At 33.3% G+C, this 20,797-nt stretch overlaps 1 protein-coding gene across 1 annotated transcript in view; it reads right to left on the reverse strand.

The window, feature by feature from the left end:
• Positions 1–7,028: 7,028 nt before the first annotated feature.
• LOC106636737 (uncharacterized) overlaps positions 7,029–20,797 on the reverse strand; it is a 111,897-nt gene continuing 98,128 nt past the window's right edge. Inside the window, exons 2-3 of the mRNA XM_014349230.2 lie at positions 9,419–9,556; positions 7,029–7,585 (exon numbers count right to left, since the gene is read on the reverse strand). Of these exons, the coding sequence (XP_014204716.2) occupies positions 7,365–7,585; positions 9,419–9,556 (359 nt within the window). The 3' untranslated portion in view covers positions 7,029–7,364. The remainder of the gene's footprint in view (positions 7,586–9,418; positions 9,557–20,797) is intronic.

Below are 20,797 nucleotides of genomic sequence, written 5' to 3' on the forward strand. Positions count from 1 at the left end.
TTTGATTTAGAAAACAACTACCTTAAATGTCTGTTTTCGGGACCTTCACCCTTCAGGCCCTTTTGCAGGGGCGTCATTACGATTTTTTCCGAGCCCTGGTCAGATTATTATTATATAACCTAGTACCTTGAATATATATATATATATATATATATATATATCGACGGTTGGGTAAAAGACAGAGCCAACTCAGATACTTGGTGAAAAAGGAGCCAACTCGAAATTTGGGTTGAAAAAGGAGCCAACTCAGGTTCGGGTTGAAGAAGCAGCCAACTCGGGAGTAATTTTTTTTTCATCAAGTTTTGTCGTGGTAGCACTGAAATTCACAATATAGGTATACCTATACAAACGAACAAATATTTTCCATTAATCCAATGGTTCAGAAAAATAATTTATGTTATTGTAATAGAGTGTACTACACTTATTAAATTATGTACTTTACAAGTCTGCTGCGATTAGACATAATTCTATGATCAGACTATGGACGTAAATCATTTTAAATGTTCTTCAAAAAAATTTTAAATACTTTTTTATTTTCAAACATCGTGTTAAATAAAAAAAACTTGTGTTAACTATACAAATGTTTTTTTTGTGAACTGTAGCATGAACAGCTATTGTAATCTTTAATTTTTCTCTACTATTAATACACTAAATGTATGTCAATGCGGCGCGCTACTTCATAATATTTTCATAAAAACTGTGATATTCTTGTGGGATGACACCACTCTGGCACATATCTCTAAGATTTTTTTTTTCATTATTTAATTAAATTTTTGTATTGTATGCTTTGTTAAAATAAAATAAAGGATGACCATGGTATTATTAAATCAGATTTGAGAGGCAAACATAAGAACAGATAAAAAAAATAACGTATAAACAGCACAAATTTTAATAAGTATAGTACACTCTATTACAATAACATAAATTATTTTTCTGAACCATTGGATTAATGGAAAATATTTGTTCGTTTCTATAGGTATACTTATATTGTGAATTTCAGTGCTACCATGACAAAACTTGATGAAAAAAAATTACTCCCGAGTTGGCTGTTTCTTCAATCCGAACCTGAGTTGGCTTCTTTTTCAACCCAAATTTCGAGTTGGCTCCTTTTTCACCAAGTATCTGAGTTGGCTCTGTCTTTTACCCAACCGTCTGTATATATATATTAGCGTGGCTCAACGCCCGTGTCAATTATATTTGTAATTAAAGTGTGTATGTATATATATATAGGCTTAAATTGCGCAACCTATAGTAAAGAACATATTTTTTGAAAGATATTGAATTGGCATGATAATAATTATTAAAAACAATTAAATCAACACTAGAAAATAATAAAAATAAAGTTTATTAGCATTAAAAATTTTATTTTTTCTTTACAATGGCAAAAGTTGTTTTTCTAATATTATGATTTTAAAATAAAATTATTTAACAACAAGTCAAGGTCTATATTGTCTAACATATCTCTATGTATACTCAGAATACTAAAATCATTTAGACGTTGTTGAAGCATGTTAGATCGTAAATAATTTTTCAATCTCCTGAAGGTTGAAAACGATCGCTCGTTTGAACAGGAAGAAGCAGGAACTGTCAGTATTAATTGTATGAGTATAGTGCATTCGACAAATATATTCCGAGCTTCTGGTTTGGTCCTTATGTATTCAATTATGTCTTTTAATTTAATACTTTGGTCCGTTGCATCATCTTTATTTTTATATTGTGTATCATTAGATGTTTTTTTTTCATTGTTAAATTTTTTTCCTATCTTTAAATTTTCTTTTGGTTTACTATTTCTAATTGCATTCAAGAGTAAGTCTCGCTCATTTTTCAATTTTCTCCCGTCGAGTTCATGATCATTATCCGTATTATAAAAGTTAGTAATTTTGTCAACATCATCATTACTACCCAACAAAAAGTTCTCAAAAGAGACTAATAAATTCATAGTATCGCTGTCAAATCTACTGTTTAAAGAATTCGTAGTGTGATCAATAATTTCGAAATACATTTTTCTATAGTAATCTTTTGAATCAGAAAACACAAAACTTTGACTAGTTGACTCGTAATCTATACGCTTTGGTACTTTTCGCGATCGTTTTAAAACCGGCTCCTTGATACCGTTGTTTTGAGCACTCTTATTGATTTCAGTCCAAATGACATTGAATTTTTCTTCATCTTTCATTTGTTGTATATTAGTTTTTACAAGATTAACACTAGCATATGATTCGTTAACGCAAAGATCCATTTTCTGAAGTGCAGTATTCAAAGTCTCTACTTGCTCAAAAATTTCAATTAAAACTAGCAATATAAAATAAAATTCGAATACAATTAGAATTTTAGAAATACCACGAGCTTTCGCCGATATTAAAGAATCGGTTTCTGGATCAATTGCCTTATTTTTAAAGTAGTCAATAGTAGTAACATAATTGTTACATAATGATTTCAGCGATTTAATGCGAACAGTCCACCTAAAATATAAAATAATTATTTTTCTCTATAAAATTAACTCAAAATATTAGTAAAAATTAGATGCTAATATTGTAGTATTTAAATATTCGGTATTCCCAAAGTTTCCGTGCACGTACAAAATAAGAACAATTTTTTACTTTTAGAAAAAACCTATCAGAACGAATAGTTTATTTTTTGCAAAAATTATACAGAAAATAAGAAAATATCAGGACCCGTTCCAGAATCGAAGCTTTTAAATTCAACGTTATTGGTTTGAAGCGAGTTAATTACTAAATCATCAGAGCATCTTGACCAAAAAGTTTAAATGTGTTAAAAAATTAAATTACTATTACTTTCATTACTATCGTATTGGAAAAAAACTTGAGCATTGTTAAAAAATATTTAAAATATGAATGACTATTAAGAATTTTTTTATTAGTTTATAATGAAGAAGCGATATAACTATGAGAGTATTAGTTATAAAAATTTCTGTAAGACAAGGAAGAAATCAATAACAAAGTAATCAATAATTCTCAATACCTTGTGGGGCAAAAAGGTTGCAAAAGAGGGGTATCGTCGTTTTTCATATCTTTGAACTCATTTAATCTTTTAGGAGAATCTCGAACAAAGTTTATAAGATCTCGTATTGCACCAATCGTGTTTTTCACAGGAGTTAAGTATACCTTCTAGAGGATCTTGAACGCATAGACTTAAGCAATGAGCCGAGCAATGTATGTATAATGCTCTTGGTTCTACGTCACGCACACGAGTTTGAAGACCTGTGATTCTCCCACTCATATTACTCGCACCGTCATAGCGTTGTCCTCTCAAGTTTTTTATATTTAAATTATGCTTGGATAAAAAATTCATAACAATCTCAAACAAGGTCTCTGCTTTTGTATTTTTTGTTTCATAAAAATTCATAAATTGCTCTTTAACACTAAAATCTTCTCCAACGTATCTCAGGTAAATAGAAACCTGCTCCAATTTTTTTACATCCGAAGTTTCGTCCATAGTTATTGAGAAATATCGAGCAGACTTGACTTCGTCTAAAATTCTTCTTCTCACATCATCAGCAAGTATATTTACGATTTCATTGACAATGTTACTACTTAGCCACTTGTGACCACTTCGATGCATCCAATCTTTTAACTCTGGCACATCTTCACATCTAAGCGTTAGGAACTGATTAGGATTAGAGTTCTCATCTTCGTGACCACGTAGAGCTAATCCTTGTTTAGCAAGAAACAATTTTGTTGTGAATATTTTTTCAAGTGCAACACGGTTTCTACTCATTTCGATTTGTTTTGCTGATGATAAATGATCGATTACATTTTATTTTTTCAAATTCAATACCAGCATAACAGCATTTGTATGCAACTCTGTTGATTCGTGAGATTTGAAAACGGCAATAGCATTTCGAAACTTTCTAAAACCATCTTCTACAAAGGTTTTTTTCGAAATAATACAGTTTCTAGAAGTAGGAAGTGGTAATTTTTTTCCCACTGCCTCAGAACAAATCACACAGAAAATACCGTTTTTCAATATATTATAATCTATCCAACTAAAGGACTTTTTCCAATTTTCAAACAGTTTTGGATTGACTAAAAAAAAAGGTAAGCATTCAATTGAGTTTTAAAAATTTTGTTTTCTTATAAAAATTTTTAATATATTTTCAATTTTTAATTTGTATAATCTCTCAAACATTAAAATAATCAAGCATTAAATATTAAATATCATACTGAATATCAAAATATCAAATATTATAACAATAAAGTAAAAATTTTTTATGTATGACTTTTGATAGGACAATTTTCATGAAAATACACATTTACATAAAAATACGAAATTTCCGTATCGTCTAACTAATTGATTAATTGAATATACGATTAGAGCATTAGAATTAACATTGTCGATCGGAACTTACACTCATATTTTTTGTTTTTGTTTTTCGTAATTTGGCTGGAGATCGATAAGGTTGATGCTGATGATACTGTATTTTCATCCACAGTTCTCTCAGATGGAGGTTCTGCTCTAAGTTCTGCTTGCTGTGAAGAACTTGATTCGTTTCGAATTAAATACTTATCCATTTTTGCTCAATGAAAACTAGCTCATGTATAACAAATCAGCTCATAGTTAGATTTGTTGGCTCAAAAATATTCCGTAGAGAATCGATTGAGTCATTATTACCATACAGCTATACATATATAAGATGGTCTCATCGTACCAGCAGTAATACAAACTAACCCATCCTTTTCGGTTTGTGCTGGCTGTTTTTAGGTTAGCATCCCGGCTCGCTGAAGCCCCCTTGAAAAAACGTAGCAGCTGATAAAATAATAATATAAGTTAAACATACGGAAACACGAAGTTTTGACATACACGCATTTAATTCTATTTTAAGCACTAGGATTTTCGGCCTATGAATCGAGCGCTGCATGTTTAATATATATTTATGTGTATCCGTCACACAATTGACAAAATTTGGGTGATATACGTCTATATCAGCCTGCGGCATGCACAAAAAATATATATAACGAAACGAAAAAACTGTATCTACATTGATAAAATTCTTACCGAAATACCAAAGAAACCATTAACCAGTAGATGATGAATGGATGTAATGATATTATGGCTGCAGTATACGTTATTACATGTACTTGATGTACTCAATGTTCGTGATATGACTGACGAGCAGAAGATAGACACATAAACAGCAGATTGCAGTGTAGTCCTATATACATACCTTTTGATTGATCGACACTGCAGTGACACAGCCAAAAAAAGTCCACAGTAAAGATGCAGAGGGCGCGCGTGAAATCTCTGGCGTATTATTCAAATTTTATGCACTTTTTGTTTAATTCTGGATTTAAAACTAATAAGGTTCAGTTACTTTAAGTTAACTTAAAAAAAATGTTCTATTTCTGAGGCCTGGAATTCCAGGGCTGGAAAAAAGTGAGCCCTGGATTGTGCAATGGCTCCCCCGGTGGTAATGACGCCCCTGCCCTTTTGTTAACGGTAGGGTTACCCTTACTTAGGCTGCTACTGCTACTGCTGTAACATGGCTAAAGCTGCTATAGCCATGTTACAGCGCTGGCGCTGGCTCGAAAATGACGCAGGAAAGCTTGCAGGGGGAAAGTTTTGGAGAAAAGACAATAACCGAAAATCTAATTGGCTAAAGCTGCTATAGCCATGTTACAGCAGTAGCAGTAGCAGCCCAAGTAGAAATTTATCTCTGGCGGGTATACGGTCCGTGTCTACGGAACCACATACGGACCAATTACGGCATGAGCTCAGGCGGGTATACACGCCGTGCACGGCGCCCGTACGTTCGGCAGACGGATACTGCCCGTATATGGACTGTACACTGTATACGGACACGCCATTGTTCCTATCTTCCATTATTTTATTTGATTCAATAAGGTCATAAATAATTAAGATAAAGCAGTTTTTTTATTAATGAGTATTACGCTGTACATTTTCACATAATCAATATGCCCATGAGGAGGCTTGAACTTTTTTAGGTAGTTTTTCAGCCCTCCAGCAATTAAAGAATTTTCACTGTTTTTATCAACAGATTTTATACCACTTTCTTTTGAATTATCATTTTCACACAAATATTTCTCCTTACATCTTTTTCTTACTTGTTCCACATTTTCATTGAATAATTCAAAAATTACCTCATTATGTTTCATACTGTCATCTTGATTTTCTTCTCAATTTTCATTTGATCTTTTCTCTCCTTCTATTTGATCTTTGCTAATGTACACAACAGTTTCACCATATTCAACACGTTTATTTTTTCTTGCGTATTGGGCGTTTAGATTTTTGCAGTATAAGTAACGTTATCTTTTTTCGTCTGTCATTATTGAAAAAATAATGTGCTTTATATATGATAAGTAGTTAACACATAACTTTTGGAGCAACGCAAAATATACTATAACCTTATTTTATATGCTGTATACCACAACATAACATTACGGTATTGGGTACACGGTCCATGTACGGACAGGCTATACGGTTAACGGACATATGGGAGCCGTACACGGCGGGTATACCCGCCTGAGCGCATGCGATACACGGACCAGACCAATTTCAGTCCGGTTGCGGTACACGGGCCGTATATTACCTTACGGCAGACGGAAATATTTTCTACTCGGAAATAGACTTTTGCTACTTTCAATGAGAAATTTTGAAGAAATGAGAAAAAAAATTATTAGTAATTGTATCAACAATAGCTTACCAACATTATAGTTAATTCCAAATTTAGCGCAACATTGTAATCTTGAAGTTTGAAGAGAGATAGTCAAAACATGAATGCACGTTGATCTAAAAATTGATGTTAAAATTTGTCAGTAAAGCTTCAATTAACTATTTTTTTCTTGGATAATGGAATATTTGCTTTTGCAACTTCACAATATTTGGAAATATGTAAATAATCAGGTCATGGGTCAAATGGATAAGTGTTAAGTGGATAAGAGAAAAATTCAACTATTCAACATTATTAATGGTATTTTTGAGTTATGTAACAGAAAATAGAATTTTTTATTTTCTCGTCAGGAAAAAGAAACAATTATGTAGATTTGGTTTCAAAATGTTGTAGTCCTAAAATACACAAATTTAAAATTTTGGTAAAAAATTCTTTCACAAATACCTACAATTGTGTGGAGTTTCTCTTAAACGTGAATTTTCAATGTATTGACAAATTATAAGCTAACAAATTAATAACTAGCCACCAGCACACCTGTTACTCACATGTACTGAGCTCTGCAAAACGTAGTAAACAAAAATAAGTTAATATAATAAGACACTGTTTACATATTGCATATTGTCAGAAAAATATCCAAGCAACTAGTGCCAAAATATTATGTTTGATTTTAGCTTTTGTAACGGCATACGGATTTATCTGTCCAGTCAAAGGATCATCAACCTTTGTGATAGTAGCTGTCATCGGGAGGTGACCTGTCCCCAAAAGAAGCAGTCTCCCAGCCGCTGTACACTGGTAGCCCGCTGTTGTGCAGGTGCACATGGACGAACTGCGGTTGCATGCAGCCAACAGATGAATGTCCGTAGCCTTCTTGGCCATGGAGACCAGCAAACAGCTTACCTAATATTGTGCTGAGCTTCAACACCAGCAATATTATACCTGTTGATGTAGTTATTAAAGTAATATAGCTTTTGTCATTGCCTTTTTATAGAAGATATTTTGTATCAGTAGAGAATTTTATAATTTATAGAAAGTATGATAGTAACATTAGAGTGTGCAAAACATCAATACACATGTAAAAAAATATGTGGGTCATTTCATAAAAACTGTGATATTTTTACGCCCTAATTGAGATTTTTTAAATTACATGCTTAAAATATTTAAATAATTTTTTTGTTATACAAGGTCCAAACTATTTGTGGACTTTGGGCTTAACTCTACGATCATTTATTAAAAACCTATGTTAATTTGAATGCACTTTTTTAAAAATTTAAAAAGAGCGTTACGGTAGTGACCACCTGTTGTTACCATATTAGTACTTTTTTTGCGGTAGTGAAGCCCCAAAATACAATTTTTCAAAGAAATTTCGTTTGTCACATCTGCATTTTGTACTCTTTTGTACACTATAGTAATCTAATCGATGATTTCAAAGCCCTCCGAGATTATGGGCGTTACGGTAATGACTGCTTATTTTACTGGGAAAAATGTTCTGTATTCGTGATGATACTATAAATAGCCACATTAAAATTTGGAGCTGCCAACAAATTGACAGTGCTATCGTATACTCTGGATTACAAAATTATTCAATTCAAGTATCTAAAAATCAATCACTTGGCCTAATTGAATTATTTGCAGTGCATAATTCAAAAGTGTCAAAAATAGGCTTCCTAAATAAAATGTCCCATACTAGAAAATAAAATTTTCTTATTCGGTTCTCTGATAACTATCAGATAAGGTGCTCTACGCCTCAAACTTTTAGATAGTACATCGTAAATAAATTAAAAAATCAACGTCTAGGAACTAGAATCCACAAAATTAAACTTTTAAATGCTTCGCGTTACGGTAATGACATTTTTGAAAAAATGGATTTACATCGTTAAAAAAAATTTCCGACTTGAAATAATTTAATCCGTCGTTTTTAAACATAGGCTTCATAGAATATCACATTTTCTATAAAATGACCGATATAAGTCAATTTTAGTGTTTTTAACTGTTTAAACGTTGTCACTTAAATTATATAACAAAGTTCAGGATAGTTGAGTAACCAAGAAATTTTTATACTTGTTTTTTCATTGTTCTCACATCATAAAACTGTAAGTAATAGTGTTTGATTACTTGGTCAAGAAATATTTAGCAGTAAAACTTAGTTTCAAATATTTTAGTCAACTGCAGTAGTAATGAGAGGTTGTAAAAAATTTTAATTGCTAAGTCAATATAAACAAAACAACAAGTATAACATACCATCCAAAATATAACTTCAAAAAAATACCAAAATTCGATAGAATGTGCTGCGTTGTTTAAATGATTTATATTGTTTCAGATAGTAAAAGAAATAAATTAATGCAGAAGTTAAGTCGTCGTAGGAAAAATTTTTTTTTTAAAGCAGCTTATGTCAACTCGTTGTACAGCAGTTTCTTGCTTCCTACTTATCTTTTTCTACAGCGGTAAATCACACAATGGGGATCCACACTATCAATTGCAAGACATTTTTTTGGCAACTGCCGTTCTTGCTTGGTCAAAGTGGCCATTGTGGAAGGAGAATCACGTGACTTAAAAAGCTAAGTAATTCATGAGCTTATAACGTGGAAAAATTACTGATCAGTATAAGTAATGTAAGCAAAGGAAGTAAGTCAGCAGTCATACTTGTGGTAAACATGCAAATAGCGTCTAAAGAAGTAGAAAGGCGTAGTTCAGTATTCTACCGTTATGTACATTTTTTTTCTTTGGGTAACACATGAAAGAGAAAGAGTAACAAGTTACATGCACACTTACCTATGACAAGGCCTTTCAAGGACATGACTGTTACGATCACCAGCATCGTCATCATTACACCCATTTTAAACACCAGTGGCATTAGCAGAAATTGAATCCTTTTGACACCAAACGTTCTAGCTTTATCAATTTGATTTTCTGGAATAACAAAATTGGTTTAAAAATGATTGGATCTTTTGTCGTTTCTGTAATAGTGCACTTAATAGAAATTCTAATAAATTAAAAAAAAAATTTTTTTTTTCAAAATAAGTTTACTACGAACTAATAATTATTACTGAAGTTAAAAAATCTTTTTTCACCAGTTTTTAAAAAATACTCTAAGGTAAAAGTACCAGTACGTAAACACTTCCTAAAACTGTATTAGTAGATTGAACAGCTTAAATAAACTGTTTCCAATTTAAGTGGATAAAAAAAAAATTTGTTTCTGATATCCTTTGATCGTTCTTTAGATAAAACAAAATTTATATTTTAATAAGCCTTTATATACTCAACGAGAAAAAAATTATTTATTCCTGTAACTTGTATGAGGTGGCTTGAAAGACTATTCAGGTACTAGTACCATTAGGTTTTACCTATGCCCAGTACTCAAACACATAAAAACGATTGAAATCACTGTTAATCAATAATAATAGTATATCAAGCCACTCGTTACAGTTTTTATAATATGTTACAAATAAAATTAGAAAGAAATGTTTCGATTTGGTTATTTGCAATACATGATAAAAATGGAAATCAGAAGAAGTCAGCTAACATAACCTCTCTCTAATTGAATTAACATGGGATGTTCGAGTACTCGGTCAAAAATACGAGTTGGTACTAATACCTGAACATGCTGTTCATCTACTAGGTCATTGACAAGGAAACTTTAAAGTTAATTTATTAACTGCATACACAACCTAGAAAAAACTTTTTTGTTTTCTATTGATGGGAAAAATATAATTATGAATTATGCAATTCAGAAATACGATAAAAAATGATAAAACAAAAACTTTATGAAAAAAGTGTTCGAGTACCGGTACTTTTACTTTACTGGTCGTAGAAATCATCAACTCTTACGAAGAATCCGTTAAAATTAAGTAGTTCATGTTTGTAATTAGATTGATTTTTGACAATATTTAAAAAGACTCTTTTACCTAGGTTACGTTTTTTTTTTCTAGAATTACGAAACCGATGTTTGTTATATACTCACTAAAAAAATTCACTGCCTATTTTACAGTGAGTCTCTAATAATTTGCAGGTTTAAAAAATGTGACATTCAAATGATTAAAACGAGCTTGTAAGACTGTGCTAGATAGTAGAGACTTCAGTGCGTTAAAATTTCAAGACTATTTATGAATAAAAGTAAACGTTAATATATTTCTAGATGCTCTCATACTTGGTGCAATCTAAATTTGGATTGACAATTGATCATCCTCACAACAGTTACAGCCTATTCGTAAAAATTTAGATTCATGCGCATTTGTATACAAAGTTTTGTATCAAACTTATAACTACAACAATAGACAATTGTTTGTAACGTTCGACTAGAAATTGAGTAGGCTAAATATTCAACACTAGCAGCCCCCCGTCTCGGCTTCGCCCAACTAAATAAAACACCGTAGTGTGTTAACATGTAATGTGAAACGTTTTCAGTTAGAAATTTTACATATATTCCTGACACCTCTCAAAACTAAAATCTTATTAAAAACATATTTTTACGGAATCCATATAGTTTATTTAGTCAAATAATAAGGTGTAAAAATTCAAAAAATATAATTATGCTAAAAAATACCGTGCGTTCTTTATGCCATAAGATAATCAGTGGCCATGAGGAGCCGTTGATTTGCAGTTTCTCCCGTATAATTCACGAAAAGGGCTATTTTTAAAGCTGTTAAGATTTTAAACTCTTATTTAATTTAGATTAGATTTTAAAATATTTAATTTTGTTGCAGGTAGCCTCGATTTTATGTCAACGCCACCTAGCGGATTTTACTGAACTAAAGTGAAAAGCTGGCGTATTTTTGCAAAACTTTGAGCTCATTTATTGCTATTTTTATTACATTTTTTAAGATAAAAACTATACTTAAACCATCTGGGAAGTATCATGAATTAGTGTGCAAAATTTCAGCAAAATTGGTTCAGTCGTTTTCGCAGTTAGCGATTACAACGGTTTTAGCGACTTTGCTTTATATATTAGTAAGATTCAGTTAACAGCAGCATTGAGTTAAAAACTGTATTGTTACGGTCAAGCCGAACATTTGCTGTACGTGAATCGTTTGATTCTTTTTAGAAATTACGAAGGAAATGAAGCTTTTGATAGTCTTAGCATTTTTAAATAGCATTTATAAAATAGGTGTATATGTATGGTAAAAGCGATTACTGGAGCTCAGAGCATCATAGATGTTGGCTTTTTGCTAGGTGAAACGAATCTAATTCATAACATTATCGGTAGAAGACATTACATAAGTTAATTATCTATAAATAAGTACCAGCAGTTTTACTAGAAACTAAATTATTTACACTATATCTATTGGCTAATATTTATACTGAATTGAGCGTTAGAAGTCGCAGTAATAATAAAGAGATAAGATTAGCATGTATGAAGTCTGAAATTAAATATACATAACTATTGAGAAGAAGTGACAAAATTTATAGTGATAGTCTTCATTTTTAAGGCAAAGAAACACTTTTTAAAATTCTCAGAAATCTAACAATATAGTTTAGTGAATTATGCAAAAAAAAAAAAAAAAAAAAACATAAGACTTGAAAAGTTCGATTTGCATGAACAGTATAACTAGTTGTATAAGAGTTGTGAAGCCGATAATCACGAGAGTAAATATGATTAAGTAGACGACTCTTGAAACTAGGCATGTCGTACAGGAAAACTGGATGTTTGTAGACAAATCATTTCATTCTCTGGAAACTCTAACAGCAAAAAATGCTCTAAAAATATCAAGGAAGAGAGAAGAGAGAGAAAATGATTTATAAGAGGTGACAGAGAGACGAAGAAAGCATTCTAGACAAAGAGCTGGGATCCGAGGATGGTCAAAAACAAATACCAGCTGTAACTCTCACAGGAATTAAGAAACCTCATTATTCGTGTACATCCACCATATTTTTTTCATATTCCATTCTGGTGAAGATTTTGTTGGTATTCAAGAAGTGCCATGTGGTCAGTACTATTCATAAGCTACAACCTATAAACGAAAGAATACAGAATTAAAAGTTTTCACTGAGACGTGCTGTTTAGGAAATACTCAGGAGATGATGCCATACTTTTTCCAAGGCCCATATGCATTTTTTTCTTCGTTCACCGAAAATATGACGATTTTCTGTTATTGTAGGGAAAAAAACATAACCTTTTATGTAGAAGGCACACTTACTATTTACCAGAAAAGTTATTTTGGCAACCTCTCCGAGAAAATTACCTTTAAAGCCGTAGTACGTTCGGCAGGGGTATAAATAATTGAAAATAGTGATTATCCCCACGTTACTAAACAAGAAAATTTCCGCAGCTTTAATGTCTAATATAAATTATTGAAATAAACAATTGGCAAAGTTACAGTGGATATTATTTTCGTGTTGGGGTGTTCATTTTTTTGGATACTCATTTTCGGGTGGTAAATAAATTCTTATCTTGCCATAAATCGCGCCACTCCATGAAAACTTGTTTTCTATTCATTAGTTTGGATTGCGGCTGATATAAAGTATACATAACACATACCACGTCTTGAATACCAACTGTTATGGGGTGCGTTCACGATGCGGATATAAGAGGTGAAATCTCTCGACTTCGATCAGGCCGGTATTTCCCGGATACCCTCAGCGACACCACCTACCATCTATAATCTAATACATAGGTCTCGTCCGTCGAGACACCACCAGGACCAACTATCACCGTGACCAGTGTCATCGTTTCTCACGACAACTTGAACATGCTACACAAGATGGAAAGGGATCCACTTAATTGAAGCACTCGTAAGTAATTTTAAATATAATAATACTACATTCATAAAAAAGGTATAAGATAAAAAAACCGTTACTCGCTGGTATCAGTATATTTATATCGCTGTCAGGGGGACACGGTCTTTGGAACGCTGTCTCTCTCGGTGGCTGTGGCGTTGAGGAGCCTATCAACTGGGTTCAGTTGTTTTGTTGCCGTGGATCAACTGATCTCGGACGAGGTTACTCGTGGACATAGTTTCCGCCCAAATATCGGTAGCGGTAATGATCCGAGCATCTCAGACACTCCTTTGAGTGCTTTACCCCACACATGTCGCAGTGGCCATTGTGTGTGCCCTCATCAAGCAAAAATCTTACGGCTAATAATGGCCGTCTTCTTGGCTCCAGTGGTCTTGGCCGTGGCAGCCATGCTGGTGCACAAAAGCCTCTGTGAACGCAGCGATCACTTCCTGGTAACTCACCACAACCTGACTACGGACGAGGTTGAGACGTTCCTGGATGCCTTTCCAGGTAGCAGCCGGGCCTTCTGGAGCCTCAGCTGTTGCACCCCGTTATTTGGAATCTAGTGGCTGTGGTTTCTTCACGGCCTCTGAGGTTGGCAGATTTTGCAGCAGTGGGTCTGCCTGGTTATCACGAGGTGGTCAATCACGATTTCGCCTCCACATGTACATTGACGCCTTGTTGGAAGACTTCGATGAGCGTCTTGATCTTCCACTAATCTTGGAGATATCTGAGACGCTTTATAAGAACGCCTAGACTGATGGGTGTCGTCTCCATCTGAAACGATTCTGCCCCATTTAATAGTAGGTTGAGAAAATTAATTTTGCGGTTATAATTTACAGTCAGTGAATGTGTCTTGTACTGTCACTACTTATAAATAAAGCAAAAATTTTAGAGTTCATGGAGTCAAAAATAACCTCAAAATAGTTATTTTTCTAATTATTGTGTCTAGTACCTTACAAGCTTACTAACTATCTCAAGTTAAAAATAAGTTAACAATTTTGTGCTAATAATCAATTGGTTAAAAGAAAAATAAAAATTTTTTTAGATAGATGTCTTTCTTACTAAAAAAATAAAGAAGTACTTAAAAAAAAATTACCGCTACAAGTATATTATTCAAAAATTTAAAAAAAAGGAATATTAATATTTTACTTTAAACTTCGCAAAGAATACTAAAATGTAATTACTTACACAGAAAATAAATAACTGAAAGTCCAGTAGAGCACATTATAATAGCCACAATGTTAGAGTTTGAAGGAAGTGATGACTTGTTGGGTTATAGAGCCCTTTGTAAAAGATTCTAAAATGAGTACTCATTAAAAGTGAAGCAAAAACAGTTTGAAGGCTGCAACGAATTACTGACCCCAATGGGGTGAAAGCACGATGTCGCTACCGATTGAAACGAAGAGTTTATCATGTACCAGATCCTAAACATGTTAAGTATGCTGATGTCCATCACAAGCTAAAAAGGTATATATTTTACTTACTTATCGATATAATTTTTTAGTAGTGTAATCAAAGCATATTATGATTATTTCAGATTTGGATTTGATATTTACAGTATCATTGATGGGTTTTCTAGAAAAGTATTACTGTTAAAAATCGGTACAACAAACAATAAGCCAGATATGATTGGCTATTATTACTTGAAATTGGTAAAAAAAATTGAGTTTTATACCAACTATTATACGTAAAGATAATATTACAGAAGTTGGGTTGATGAAACATTGTCATGTAGATCTTCGGTACTATCATAAAGCTGAAAACGCTAGATTCAAAAGTTTTTTGGAGGTTGTAGCACACAGAACTAGTGAATAGAAAACTATTGGTGCTAGTTTCGTCAGCATGTCGGAGAATTTTATATATATATTTATTCCATAAAATGGAAGATTTGTTAGATTTAAATATTGAATATGTAGTGCACATGGAGTGCCTACGTTACTGTTTTGGTCGACTAATTAAACAAGAGTTACGGTGAGTCCGAAAATAATAAAACGAGCATTTAATAAAGGCTCAAAGTGATGTTGACGTCGTGATTGGGAAACCTAATGAAATGTTTTTCTTTCCAAAAATACCTGTATATACATCTTATATATGTCATACAGAATGAACAAAATCATCATTTAGAATCGAACATTTTTTTTTTTTAATTAAATGTTTTAATAAAATACAGCTGACTAAAAACTTTTTTTGTGATTTGATTGTTGGTTTTTATAATATTTATTACCAGTTTCAAATTTTTAACATTTTTTTTTTTACAGGATGCGTGTTAAGTATAATTTCTCACTTAGTAGAGTTGATTCCTTACTTTATTTATTAGGTTGAGTAAGACAAAAGCTAATTTTGTAAAACAGTTCGTTATGAATAAAATGAAGGTATCAACTCAATTATTCTTTAATTAAAAAGTTTTTGACATAAAGTACAATTTTGTTTTATAACAGCTGCGTTTTTAAATGAAGAAAAAAGTTCAATACGTGACAACGTAACTTACAACTTAATAATTAGATGGTAATGAAACTCTATAGAACTTTAAAAGTGTATCAACCAAACTGTTCGGTCTATAACTTTGCTCTACAAATAATGCAAATGAAAACATTATTTTCCATTTTTTAAATCTATGGCATTTTCAGAAAAATTCAAATACTGTTACGTGAGAAAAAAAAGGAATGGGTTTTAATGAATCAACCGACATCGAATCACAATTTTAAAGTGCTCATTTTTCATTAAGAATCTTTACTTGATCACTTCCACTTTTTGTAGATTCTTTCTTGTTTGTTTTTATCAGTTAACCAGTTCATTTTATTGCTAACCTACAATTTTATTTTACTGAGATTAGAACTCTTAAGATATACAAGGGTATATACTACAGTTTACAATCTGACTTACGTAAAAAATGGTATAGTTAAATAATCAATTTTTTTATGCTTTAATAATGGCTATAACAGCCGTGCTTTTGCTTATAAGACTCAAAAATTTGTAATAGATTGGCCATGGATGGTCGTTTTGTACTGTCATAATTAAAACAACGTATATAAATATATTTTGTAAATAGCTTGAAACGTGTTCTAAGCTTGAAGTTTTACAATTTCCTAAGTTATGCTCAACTCCAGCCATTAATAAAATGCGTTTGGCTCCATGACGGTGATTGATGAGAATATTTCCTAGCTTGATGTCCCTATCGATAACAGGTTTTTTCAAGCTGTGTAGATAAGTGAGAGCCATTCTAATTTGGTAACATATTTTGTTTTTATTTTTATCCGTCAAATCGTACTGAGACTTAATTTCAGTATCAAAAAGCTTCTCAAACATAGAGTGAAATAGGAAATACTCCATAATCATGTGACTTTGAGTTATTGTGTTTGATACTCCCATAGCATAAATGATATTAGGATGACGAATTTTATCTAAATAAATCAATTCTTCAAAAATCAAATCATCGTTTGTCCCTCTTTGTGTGGACTTGATTGCCACGCAAGTGCCTTTGAAAGTATCTTTTCTCGCTCCACCCTAAAAACCTTGACCAAGTATGTATGATGTTGATAAATTGTATATTTTTTTCTGGCACATCAATATCAAAAGAAAAACTAGCAGAAACCATTCGATTTTGGAATTTAATTTCTCGTGGGCTCATAAATACTGACGATTCCTCTTAGCTAGTCAGTATCATTATTTTCATTTGAGTTGGATTGTCCTTTTTTTTCAACTTGAAAACAAAGTAAAATCGTTATATTTGTAGAAACTATGTATGTATGTGAAAAAAAATACGTTAAAAAACATACAATGAAGATGAGATGCTACTAACCAATACTTTTTCGGGTGAACCTTTTTTGCCGTCCCATTTGTACGGTGTTGAAGTATTAAAACTTGCAGCAGATACTGATGCCACTTGTTCAATTGTTTTCTTTGTGATCATGGTGTTAACTTTTTTTTAAAAAATGCTAAAATCAAACATAAAAAATAATTTGTTTTAACTAACATAAAATAAATACATAATTTTTACTAGTACGTCATACAAACTCCTTCATTTGATAATGCACCAGAAATTGATGTTTCCGTACGTTTAAAATTATGATTAGAATGAGTACTTACTATCTTCAGCTTGTTATTTTTACTTTTAGCAGACCGTATGTGTTCTTTAGATCTTACAATGAAAGTAAGTATCATATCATAAAATGTGCCTATATTAACACATACACATAAGTATGTATTCATTAATTATATCTAATTATTACTCACGTTTTTTATTACTAAATAGAGATGCGCATGAAGGTAATATCATGATCTCCGAGTCCGAGGGGGTCGCTCCGAAATTTTCTAAAGAAGTGACTTTAGTCGTAAGCAGATACAGAGTGAGGGTGTACCCTTTATTGCGCAAGTACTTTAAGTAATATTTCTACATATTGCAAGCTTTACCTTCGTCAATAAATTCTGTTATGAGTGTACAATTTCCTGTACCCAATTGTGCATCTGCTTCCTTAAAAAAATTCTAGTTGTATTCATTTATATATTTATCAACCTCCAGTATCTGTTTCAAGTCTGCAATGGTATAATCAATATTTCCATTTAATGTCGCAGTTGTATTTTTTCTGATATCTCCTAAGGATACGTCAGAATTATTTTCGTACTTTTTGTAACGCCAGGCTACAACCACTTTACTAGCTTCAAATAATTGTATTGGACTTAATGCTTCAACTATTAAAGATAATTCCGAGATAATTTTTGCATAGTTTTTTTCTTGAAAAAGTTTAAAACAATAGCGATAAATAAGTTCAAAGCTTTTCTAAAATAAGCCAGCTTTGCACTTTAGTTCAGAAGGATCCACTAGTTGGTGTCAAGGTAAAATTAAAGCCACCCGCAATCAAAGATGGTCAAGAGTGGTTATAACGTGCCCCATCGAGTTATGGATTATCGTAGTCTTTCATCGGCAGTACACCAAGACCAGAGTTATTAGTCGTGCAGCGGGGCATTTCGGCTACCAATGATACTCTCCTTTCATCAGCAAGTGAAATGAATCGGTTTTTACTCCAGATTGTTAAGATAACTGAGCACTACGGAAAGAAAGGCGTTCGGAACGTCAACGTCTCTGGTGGAATAAGTACCAGGAGATGTGTCTAGCCAGAGTTCAACCTGCTCCAACACTTCAGAGTTTTGTGACCATAAAACTCTCCAGCCTGGTGCTGTCAGAGAATTTTTAACTTTAAATGCTAGTCAGAAAAGACAGCCCTAAAGAGTATGGACAGCCACAACGGCCTCCTTCTTAGTGGTCGTCCTAACGGCATACCTAGAGAGAAGGTATTCTCCAGGCCCACTTTCCCGACTAATGATGAGCGGTTAGTTATCCTGAGAACAATCTAGAGACAAGATATTCTTTGGTCAGTGGCATACCTCTCTCCAGTACGATCTCTGTACACAGAGACTCCAAGGATAAAAGTCAAGTTACCCGCATCCAACTCTCCATCATCAAGAATAATGATAAGGAATAACTATAAGTTTCACCTCTAGCCTTTTTCAGGGCCACTTTAAGTATTAACGTTCCCTACTTAACCATTAATCTCATTGGTTCTTTTAAGGGCCACCTAAACTAAAACTATCTTGCCAACTGTTCAGATGTATGAGAAAGAGAGAGAGAGAGAGAGCTGTAAGAGTAGAGAGTAAATTTGTAATTTGAGTAGTAGGTATGTTCTCTCCGTGTGAGTCTGTGTGTTGTTGGGTATTAACTAGACAAGAATAGCTCGCTTTTCCTTATGCGTGGGGGAAAATTTCTTGAGGTAGTCGATGGTGCGAGGCGTATTCGAGTTCGGTTCTTCGTTCTGTTCGCCCGGAGCAAGCGACTGGGAAGCCATGGAGTCGACTCTTCTTCAAATTTGGAGATTCGAGAGAGCGACAAGACTACAACTTATCAATTGCCGTGGACTTCATCAGCAACGAGCAGCCTTTTGGAGGCACCGACAAAATACATCTTTTTTTTTCTTCGTCAAATCGAGGCCTTCGTCTCACCTCAACATCTGCGAGCGAGATTAGTAACACAGCGCAGGTATTTTGTAAATTTACTAAGAAGAGATAATAGGAGTGTGTTTTGTGAGCGGCCAGGCAACTATATTATTCGAGACTTCTCGAAAGGTAAAACAAATAAAGTCAATTTCGTTTCATAAGTTAAGAAAATTGTTCTTGCTGTTTATATTGTTTTCCTTTTCTTTACTATCAACCATGGCAAAATTTGTGTCAGTTGCTCCGCGTACGATAGTTAATAATTCGATTGACTTAAAGCGTCAACATTTTTGGTAGCAGAGCGTGGTTGATAGTGAGAGGAAACGTTTTTTCTTCGTATCGTTGTGTCGACGCATTTACTGTGGGTTGTAACAAAAAAAAAAAATGTACTCGTAGCGCAGTTGTTTTCAACTCGGATTCATTGGAAACTTGGCCGTCTTTCTGAAATGTGATCTCGACTGGTTGAGCACCGTTATCGTGGTGCTGCTCTGATTGAATACTCGCAGCGAAGTCGCATTGCTGCATAACGATAGAGGACGGCAAGCATCAACAACTTCGAGGTCACGATTGTTTACCTTCGGCGATTATACCTGATGTACGTGCTACACATTGAGCACGGAGAGGTCACCGTCGATGCTTGAGATACCTGCTCGCTATATACCGATAAGTAGACGCTTGGCTCAGCCGAACTTTTGTGTTGTTGTTGTGGTTTTAGTAAAAAACTTGCTTTTGGAACCTTTTAAGCATATTCGTAGAAATTTTAACTTTGATCTTAAAATTTATTTTAGATGCTCAATGAGAAGATTGGAACTTTTATACTTTGTTATTGTTAATTTTACTGTGAAGGTTTTTTGTGTTATCGTTATTTTGTTGTAAAGAAAATGTAGCGACTTTTCGTTCCTTGTTGCGAATAAATCGAGATTGGCACGATGGCACAGACTGCTGTTTCGAAGCAGGTGTGACGCGCACAGTTAATTATTAATTTCGCATAAAATACTTTTGAGAAAGCCGATCCGACTAAACAGACTATAGAGCAATATGAGTCGCATGCACCCTTGTTGGAGCAATATTGGTCAACGTTTGTAACTGAGCATTATGCACTTATTGAGTATGAGGATCAATTAACGGATCATGATTATTTTCGTCAGGACGGTTATGCGCGGACGGAAACTGCATATCTTGATGCTCGTTCGTTGTTGGCAGCAAAAATTCGTGCACTTAATAATGCGAAGTCAATGCCTCCGGGTCATTTGGGCCTTAATATTGAGCCTGGTCTAGTAACGACGTCCGCTTCAACCTTGCCTTCCCTTTCACTTCCCATGTTCTACGGTCGACAGGAGGACTGGTAGAGTTTTAAACAACGCTTAAAAGCCGTAATGCAGTCGCAAACAAACATGTCGGGAGTTACTCGGTTGCAGCATCTTTTGAATTCGGTGCGGGGTGCTGCTG

This window comes from Copidosoma floridanum, unplaced genomic scaffold (genome assembly GCF_036245765.1).
Source record: "Copidosoma floridanum isolate Cflo_tuat_1 unplaced genomic scaffold, Cflo_Japanese_pri ptg000026l, whole genome shotgun sequence".
NCBI lineage: Eukaryota > Metazoa > Arthropoda > Insecta > Hymenoptera > Encyrtidae > Copidosoma > Copidosoma floridanum.